At 33.7% G+C, this 10,236-nt stretch overlaps 1 protein-coding gene across 1 annotated transcript; it reads right to left on the bottom strand.

The window, feature by feature from the left end:
• Positions 1–6,380: 6,380 nt before the first annotated feature.
• Positions 6,381–8,207, bottom strand: LOC111911695 (GDSL esterase/lipase At1g71250). Its single transcript, XM_023907450.3, has 5 exons — positions 7,918–8,207; positions 7,685–7,812; positions 7,199–7,441; positions 6,861–7,119; positions 6,381–6,747 (listed from the first exon to the last, which is right to left on the bottom strand). The coding sequence occupies exons 1-5, from the start codon at positions 8,153–8,155 to the stop codon at positions 6,521–6,523; spliced, it is 1,095 nt and encodes a 364-aa protein (XP_023763218.1). The 5' UTR covers positions 8,156–8,207; the 3' UTR covers positions 6,381–6,520.
• Between the last annotated feature and the right edge of the window lie 2,029 nt (positions 8,208–10,236).

Raw genomic sequence — 10,236 nt, forward strand, 5'->3', positions numbered from 1 at the left:
GAGGACCGAAGGGGAGGCCAGCACCCAGATATGTTAGGCGGTATCCGGTCGAGAGGGCCGAAGGGGAGGCCAGCACCCATATATGCTAGGCAGTATCCGGTCGAGAGGACCGAAGGGGTAGGTCGGGCACCCAGATATGCCTGACAATTTATGTATGTTATGTGATTATGTGGTATGTGGTATAGTGGGGGAACTCACTAAGCTTTGTGCTTACGTTTTACAGTTTTGGTATCAGGTACCTCTTCATCGAAGGGGAAGGAGCTGGCGCGGTAGCGGCACATCATGCACACACTCTGGTTTCAGCATTTACTAGATTTTCTGGGATTTGTACTCTGATATTTCGATTGGTTGTATGATTTGACTTTTAGACATGATTACGGTGTGATGTGGTTTGATCAAACAACGTTTTTAATTATTAATGTTTACTAAAGAAATGTTTTAAAAACGAAATTTTTGGACGTTAAAATTGGGTCGTTACAAAAATATATCCTATATATCTATGAAAGTAGGATGCTATTCATAAAAAAAATATATGTATCATGCTATATTTATGAAGTTTTACAAATTATAAGAATATACTTTGAAATTATAACAGCATCATTTATAGTTTTTATTTATGTGTATTGTTTATAGCAGCAAACTTTCATTTTATATGTTCAGTTTTGACAATTATAGCATCATTTTCTGTACATTTACAAAAGAGGTCCTCAATACACTAACATACATAAATTGTCCATGTAAATTTAAAAAAAATCCCTAAGTTATAACTTTTTATCACACAGATGATGCTCCTATTCATTGTTGCTGCTGATGATAGATACAACTTACATTAAGAGATACACAATGTAAGAGATACAAAAACGGATTGATAACAGTGACAAATAGAATTAGATAGATTAATAGTAATGAAGCAGATATAAAAGTATATATCGATAATAATGAAGCAGGTACATGAAGCAGATACATAGATCATACACACACAACGTGACAGATAAACGAACGGGTTGATAACAATGACAAATCGATTGAGAAAGAAGAAGATAGAAGTCGACTTAAAGAAAAAAACAATGAATAATAATAACAACACATCAATTTTAAAAGCATACCTTAAAGCAAAAATAGTAGGCGACTTGAAGATATTCAAGAAAATTTTCTTCTCCTCTGAATTTTGGAATCTCTGTGAATGAAAATAACCGTGAGCATGTATTTAAGATTAATCGATTAGGTAAATTACGGTTTTTTAGGAATTGATAAGCATCATATATCCAAAAGATACGTTTATATTTTGAAATTAAATATTGATTATTTACTTTCCATTTTTTTAATGTTGCAGAAAGAAGTCAATTTCACGTCCAGATTTTTAGGCATCGACTGGTTACTTGAAGGGCAATATCGGAAATTAACATTATGAAAAAGAGTGGGAAAATCGAATGGGGGTGGCTATTTGACTGCCACGTGGACAATTTCTACCTATTTATTAGAGTAAGGGATTAAGTAGTTGTGTAAAAAAAATCTAACTAAGTAAACATAGTATATATTTAATGTGTGCTGTGTAAATTGCAAAGGAGATTAGAGATAAAGTAGTATAGTGCAAAGGAATATAGAAAAGTTAAATTTGACCAATCCCATATTGGTAGGTGAGAAAGAAATACAAGGAAAAAATAGTAAATAAAGGGAAGCATATCACAACTTAGTGGAACAAATCGGCTGGCTCCTTTTGGGCTGGCTTGCTCCTTTGGGTTGGATGTAAGATAATAATTTTTTTCAATAAACCGGTTTTATAGCCGGTTGAACCAGACCCGGTTTTTATCTGAACCGGCGGTTTTTTACGGGTTGGTTTACAAGCGGTTTTTTAGGGATAAAAAATCGGTATCCTTGCCGGTTCCCGGTTGAACCGGTTCAACCGGCCGGTCCGGTCCGGTTTTCAAAACACTGGTTACTTGTGATTCTCCAAGCATGAAAGAGTAGATTACATGGACTTTTAAATAGTTTGGACTTAAATTTGTAAAATGGACGTACATTTTGTTGGGCTTCTTAAGTCTTGCAATTTGAGCTTCAAATAACAAATTCTTTAATGAAATTGAAATGGTTGTAAAATGTTTTAATCTCTTGATCGCATTTCAACCAAACCCAAACATCTCGAAAATGAAAAATATCAATAATAAAACTTGCACGTGTGCAAGTATCATAATCGTCAATTCCTTAAGAATTTTTTTTAGTTATAAAAGAAATCCAACTCTCTATCATCTTGTCGTATAAGAGATGAAGGAACCACCAATGTCACACTTGCTATAACAAGTGAAATAAATTTTGCCAATTCATTATAAAAAGAATTTGGACTTCATGAAAAGAAGACTAACTTCTACCAAAACCCGTGGAATAGGCAGTATGGAACCCATGAAGCATAGGTTGCACTTGCAATAACAAGTGAAATAAAACTGTCAATTCAATTACAAAGCCCAACATTTTATATTTTGATTTTCATAAAACGAGTACTAACTCCTACCAACCCATTGAATAAGCGGAGCCGAGAGACTCGGGTTGTGCTTGTGATGACAAGTGGTGATGCAGACCGTCTATTCCTATCAAATAGCTTGTAAAAAGCTATATTTGGATTTCATGAGATGAAACCAACTCCCACCAGTATTCGTCGAATAAGAAGTGGGGACCTAAGAAACTTATACGAACTTGTAAAAATAAGTTAATGAGCCATGAATTCGTTTAAGAGATTTGGACTTCATAAAAGGAAGCCCAACTCCCACCAACCTTTCGAACCGGCAATGAGGGACCCACAAAAGTAGTTCAATACTAACTGAATGAGACAAAGAAACATCAACCAGAAGATTTGAAATCCATCATGAAATTTCATGAAAATTCGCCTTTTTAAGCTCAAAAACCATGTAAAATGTTTAAAGTTAGGGGTAAAAATAAGCTTTTTAAATCATTTAGTGAAAGTAAAACGGGCACTAAACAACAGGATTTGGTTAGACATTACATGAGGAATAGTTCAAGCCTATGTAGTCAAAATTTATTTGATCTTTTTGCCGATAATGGGAGAAGTCGATATATTTGGGCCCTAGATGATTTGGTGTTGACAGTTGAATGATTGGCTGAGTTAACACTGAGTTGGTCAGATCAACAACTAGTCTAATAAGGTCATCCCAAATCTCTATCGAGAAACATAATCTTGAACACTGCTATTGAATCATTATCATGACTCAAGTTAATATAGATATTATGAAGACCAAAGAAATTTAAAATCACTAGTCTAAGGGGTGTGGATTTCAAAGTTATGATAAGTACACAATTGTTATCTATTGTTAGTAAGTATTGGACTGGATTATTCATCGTGTCTTGTGCAAGTAGGAGCTGTTGGAAGATGGTACCCATAGCCACAACAAGTTGGTAATATTGCTATCAATAGTAGTGTCCTTTTGGGTTACACGTAAGAACAAAATAAGTAAAACTGGAGTAAGATTAATTATAGGGTTTTAGCTTGTTAATTAATTAATTGTTTAATTAATTAAATGAAACATGGAAAATCTGGAATGTTCTAGATAAATGATTTGAATATCAGATCATTATCAAACATATCATAATTATTTAGAGATAGAATAATTATCTTTTAGGGTTTGAATCCTCCCCTATAAATAGAGAGGCCTAAAAGGTAAAAGGTTCCTTGCACCACGTAGCAGGCTTTGAGTTTCAAATCTGTTTGATTCTCATTCAGGTTCTAGCTTGGGTGATTTCCAACATTGCTATTTGTTTCTTATGTGTGATCATGAAAGAGGGATTCTCCGTTGGATCCTCCAAAGTCTGATCAACTGGTAAAGACTAAGAAATTAAAGACCACAAAAGTATGTTTTCTTTGTTTTATTAGGTTTCCTAAACATACATGTTTTGAACATGGATACTTTGTGGCCAAAAGACCCTTAAAAAGCCAACATTACTTCCGCTGTAAAAAATAATAATTGGGTATTTTTACTTGGTTATGTCAGAAGTTCTTTTCCTTTCAATTACATAGGGGTTCTGGTTGATTCAAAAACATTTCACTTAAAAAATTGGAAACCCATTCTTAGTATATTGCAAAGAAAGTTGTCGTTATGAAAATCGAAAACCTTATCTTTTGGTGGGCATCCAACCCTCATCAAAACGGTACTTGGTAGTATCCTTACTATTTCTCTCTTTTCAAAGCCCTAACTTGTATCATCGATTTTCTTGAAAAAAGTAGAAGACGTTTTTTATGGGGTGGATTCGAGAATGTATCAAAAATTAATTGGGTATCTTGGCTAAAGGTGCTTGCACCTACATGTGATGGTGGTTTAGGCATAGGGTCACTCAAATAAGAGAATACAATGAGACTACTAAAACGGTACTTGGTAGTCTCCTTACTTACTATTTCTCTCTTTTCAAAATTGTGATATTTTCACAAATTGGATAAAAAATGAGTGGCACATATAGAAAATTAATTTGTGATTGGTGATTTGTGCAACATTGCAAAAGCTGCAAGGCATCTCGACTCAATGCACATTAACTTTCATGATGTATTTCCACGTATTATAGGTACCAATGATAAGACACTCTTTTGAAAAGACACTTGGTTCGGTAACTCTAAACTACAACCTCGGTTCCCTTTTATATACTCCTTAGAGTCTTGAAAACATTGCAAACTCTTGAATCATGTCTGACAGGATGGATGCTCCTGGGGCTAGAAACAACCTATTATTATTGGACATGATTTCAAAACTAAATTTTCCCATATCGCAACCATCATGTGTGATCTATCTTAAAACAATCTCTTGATGATCTTAGATGCAATCTTGCCCCTAATGGTGCTTATTCAGTTGATGTCATGCGCCGAAACCTTGATGCTAAACTGACCATTTTTTTTTTGCAGAAACTATGTAGCTTCGTTAAAAATGGTTCCTCTTACACACCCATGGCTAGCAAGACATAATTTCAGTTGTTACTTTGAAAAAAAGAGGTGTAAACATCTTATCTTTATCCTGTGTTATGTGCGTACATTGAGGTAAAAAGGACGAAAATGTGGATCATGCGTTAGTTTAATGTGAAGTGGCGACTAAAGCGAGAGAATAAAATTTCAATTGGTATGGCATACAACAAACATACCCGACTAGTGTGGTCAATTTCTTAGATTTCATGGCATCATGGGGAAATTGCCCAAGGAAAAGGAAATTATTTATAACAATTGCTTATATTCTCTTATGGATCTAATGGAAGGTGAGAAATGCCATTCAACAATGTTTCTTCATCCCCCGAGAAGCAAGTTGCTGATTCTATGTCTTTATCTTTTGTTTTGTGTAAACATATATGATAAATATTATCTTATAATTAGGGGTATGGAATTTTTCCCCTCTAAACTGCCTTTAACCTACTTTTGTACTTTGTTGGCTCATGCTTAGTTCCTTGCTCGGCAGATAGTATTTACTTAATTATATTCATTCTCCATTTCCAAAAAACTAACTGTTTATCATTTGATAAAATTATAAGTGCACACAATCTGTTAGCATAAAAGCACAATATATTAGTTAGATTATGTCTCCAAAGAAATATATTTTATGTAAGTCTCAAAACATGATCACTATTTGTTTTCAAGAATAACCAGACCATCCTTGAAGATACTTATAACTACTCTTCATCAACAAACTCACGCGTATACATTCCATTTGTATCCCTTTTATCATCAAAGCTAATCTTTCCAGAAGATTTCAAGGTTTTCTTATGGCAGTTGGAATGTGTCTTTGTTGTACATTCTACGATTATGTCCTTTATTCTTGTACCATGTAAATCCTTGAGCTATGACACAACTGATTTGATTTCTCTTATTTGACATGTAACCTTCCGTCCTCATACATTTCTAAATCTTTAGAATAGAAACAATATGTGATACTACACATTAAACTTATCTTAGAACATTTTCATTGTTGACTAGTGTTTTGCTAGAGCTAGAAGAGTGTTAAAGTTTTTCTATATTCATCTCTCCCATGGGCTAATTGTGTGTTCATGATTCCCTTGGAATTTTCTTCTTTGTTTGTCATAATACAATTATATAGAAAATAAATTCCTAAAATTCTTGTCCACCAGTTTATTCATACCTTGTTTGGATTAATTGTATCCACCTCATGCTTCAATAAAAAAAGATTCAATCTTTACATGACCTAAGAAAACATCTATTTCCTTTTCGTGAGTAGCAAGGAGAAATCAATGATTAAGGTAATCAATTTTCATATGAGCTCAAGAATTGGTAATTTAAATTTGGTTATTTCGTAATAGCGGATCTCACCCTTTGTATGGTGATTTTAATGAGTATCTCTATATAAAATGGTATGAGATCCAAGGTTCAAAGTAAAATCGATCCATTTTACAATAACATATCCTTGCTAGATATTTATAGTAATATTTTTATTTTAATGTTTCATAAGTACATAACCAACATAACATTTTTCTCGAAAGAGACATGATCTTGGCCTGATTCACAAAACCATTTGTAAAAACACAATCACAACCTAAATTGTGCCAATTGTTGAACGTTGATAGGATAACAGTCGGTGGAGGATCCAGAGTATGCTCTCTGAGCAAGAACAGCATTCGCAGCTTGAGTTGGATGGAAAGCATCCCAAAACACGTATTGATCACGGTTGAAGCATGGTGTTTGTAATGGGAGGCATGTAATTTGTCCTTGGTTCCTACCTACCCCACAACATGCTGTATCTCTCACTGTAAACCCTGTGATATACAAAAATATTTCAAGTGCAAAGTCATAATCCCAATCATTCACCACTAGAACAACTTCTCACGATGAGGTTAAAATTAAGTTATGTTATCCATTTTTTGATTACCGTATCTTGCAGGATTATTCAAGATGTCACCGAAAACACCATATGTGTTTCCATAGACAAATATGGCTCCAGGGTGCGAGCCGTCATTAAACCGATCAATTAGTTTTTTGAGTCCCTCATTAAAGGGTCCGAGCATCTGGTTCACCGAATCCACGCATCTCCCAGCAGGTGCTTGACCAGTGGCTAACTGATTTGGAATGCACCCAAGTGGTCCAATCCCTGGTATAAAGAATTTTCGTAGTCCTAAACTGTATAGTGCCTATATATATAAAAAAAAACACTCATAAATATTAAAATATAGTAGAGAAAGAAAAAATTAAAAGACATATATATTATACATGAATTTGGAGTGCATAACGGTTGAGAAGGATGTTGGCAAATGCTTCCGGAGTGTAAGTGCGACGTGAAGCATAAATGTTTGGCATGAGGTAATTGTTAATGTAGTCGTTGCTGCCAAATACCATGACTACTATAGAATTTGAGAGTAACTGAGTGAGGTTCCCTGGGCTCATCATGCTCCTTAATTGGCCTAATGTCGTCTCAAAGTTGACAACTTGCTGGCTCAAGGTGTAACGGTCTCCCTGCAATAAAAGCATGCAAGAAATAGTCAATTAATGCCACATCTAGTTATATCCTTCAAACGAAATACTTTTAGACTTTTTAAGTTCAATTTGTTGCTTTATGCACTCCAAAATAATCATGGCGCTCCACTATGTTTCTATTTCATGGAGTTCTTAATTAGTTGTTCATTTAATTTTTCATAAATTTGTAACGTTAAACATGGGGTTGGTTTAACTTCCAAAGTCAGAAAGGTAGAAAGTTACATAGTGTGAGCCACTTTCATCTAGGATGCCACCAGCAGCAGAAGCATAATTAACACCCCCCAGGATCCTATTTCCGGCCGTTGTGGGGTCTAAAAATGGAGGTGGAGCGGGTATTCCCAACCAATCTCCTATAAACAAATTAAAAATCATTAATCCTCCCACGGTTAACTTATAAATATACAACTGACAAATAAATTTATTAATTTATGAATGTGAAAGAGTTAATTGCGTACCAAGAATGTCGCTAAACGTTCTTGCATTACAAAATCTACCAGAAGGACCACGATAGTAATCAATACCATAAGGATAATAATTAGCTTTTGCCATGCTCCTCAAGAAGTTGTTATTCCCATTATCCACCAATGAATCTCCCATAATCCATATCGCTGGAGCCTGCGCTGCTCCCATGACACCTTTCCACCAACATGCTACCACCACTACCGCCGTGAACCACCATATGTGTCTGTCCATTGTCACTAAAGTTTAAACACAGTCCTCTGATGTAAAGATGAAGGAGCTAGGAATTAACTTGCATGACTATATATAAAAAATTTTCAATCATAGGATATATATGATGAAGATTATCTGTTTGAAACGTTGAAAAAAGGGTCACAATTCTCTAGCTGTTGTCTAAAAATAGTCCTTATTTGGAGGCTTTTGTGCACTAAAACTCTTAGCTTTTTGACTTCTTTTTTGGGATCATAGTTTGGCTATGTCATGACGTTTATGATAGCATATTCGAGCAAAACTCATGTGACAATTTCTATGGGCGGTATTCACCGGGTCTCACATGGGATGTATGTAAGAAAAACAAAAACAATAATAAAATGGTAAGATTCTTTTAAAAAATTTAAACTTGGACATATATAGGTTGTTATTATTAGTAGGTGTTAAATAAGGGAAAAAAGTTACCCCAAATGAATTTTGGTTTCGATAAAGATATCGACCTAGATCGACCTTGTTTACATCCGTCTTGATATATCTACTTGATAATTTTATCCTTCCATTTAAAAAATAAAATTTTGGACTTTTTGCCCTTCAATTAATATCGGAGAGATGGATTATAAGATTTCATTTAATAGGGAACATATAGAAAAATTGTATAACATGTTAGTTATTCTTAAAAAAAAAAAAAACGTATTCACTTACTTAAAAAAATAGTTCAATTATTTTTATAAAAGGAAAACCATTTTGAAGAATTCAAAAGAAAATTTTAAATAGACGTAACGGGTAAACGAACAACCTGTGCCGCAATCCCTTTTTGGATTGAAGAAATTTTTTTTTTCCTTTTGAAGTACACACAAGGAACCAATACTTTCAATTAAACCATTTAATTCGGTAGTATGTGGTATCTTATATGTTTTTTGACGCATAATTTGTCATTTTAAGTTTGACATATAATTTGTCAATTTTATATTATGTGGCATTTTATACTTATAGTAAATTTTGTCAACTTACCCGTATCAAATTTTCGAAGAAATGTATATCTCAAATCACAATAATATGTTGTCCAACAAAAATATTTAAATTATAATAATGTCCAAAAAAATTTGATCGATAAGTAAACATTCATCCTACTCCTACTGCATATCCTCACTTGATGAATCCAAAACACGTAATCCTTCAAATTCTATTTGTGTCAACGAACAATAAAGTGTCCACGAATATTAGTTGTATATGTTTTGATAACAACTTATTCCATTTAAATGCATATCCAGTATTTTCAAGTGATGATACATAACTGGAGTAGGGTGAATGTTTATTTATCGTCAAACATTATTTTTAAAACATTATTGTGATTTGAAATTTTTTGTTGGCCAACATTTTATCATGATTTGCAATATACATTCGTTAGTTGTATGTATTCGCTTGAATACTTTTCAAATGGTGATATGAAAGTGAAATGTTTATTTATCGTCAAAAACATATAAAACTACCACATAGTACAAAAAGCGAATGATTTAATTGATTTTTTTTTTTTTCATGTGTTTACTTGGAAAAATCGAGAGAAATTGTTTTTTCTTAATAAATTCAGTGAGCAGATATAATGCAAGACTTTTTTTAAGAAATAAGACGTAAATAGTTTTGTTTCCTTTTTTAAGGTAAGGTAACATATTTTATTTTATAAAAATAAGAGGATGCGGTATGGGCCAAAAACGAGAAGCAACCGGGTGATGTGACACCCTCAACGGCGTCGTGACTGGGGGAGCACCGCCCCCCTACTCGTTTTTGCTCGTTCTGTTGAATCTTGTGGTAACGAGGACAAAATAAAACAAGAAAGATAATTGACTATTTCCTTCATCAACCAATCAAATAATTTTATCTATTTTCTTTCTTTCTATCTCTTAACATGATATAAATGTGGAACACCATTTCTCCCTTGGTGTTATGGATGAAGTGACACCAATTTAATGTTACATTCAGAGGCAAAAAATACTGGTATTTCTAATAAATACTGGTATTTCTAAATATGTCTATGGATAATTTTTTCGCTCTCTTTCGTGTTTAATAAGTACTGGTATTTCTAATATTTGATCAGAGGCAAAAAAAAA

Source organism: Lactuca sativa, chromosome 4, assembly GCF_002870075.4.
Source record: "Lactuca sativa cultivar Salinas chromosome 4, Lsat_Salinas_v11, whole genome shotgun sequence".
NCBI classification, from domain to species: Eukaryota; Viridiplantae; Streptophyta; class Magnoliopsida; order Asterales; family Asteraceae; genus Lactuca; species Lactuca sativa.

What these genes read in the sequence shown, in the direction of transcription:
- LOC111911695 (XM_023907450.3), bottom strand. Translation starts at nt 8,155, where the DNA reads ATGGACAGACACATATGGTGGTTCACGGCGGTAGTGGTGGTAGCATGT. An exon ending in AACGTTTAGCGACATTCTTG is followed by an intron (nt 7,813 to 7,917) that starts GTACGCAATTAA and finishes ATTTGTTTATAG; the next exon opens with GAGATTGGTTGGGAATACCC. An exon ending in GTTATGCACTCCAAATTCAT is followed by an intron (nt 7,120 to 7,198) that starts GTATAATATATA and finishes TTATATATATAG; the next exon opens with GCACTATACAGTTTAGGACT.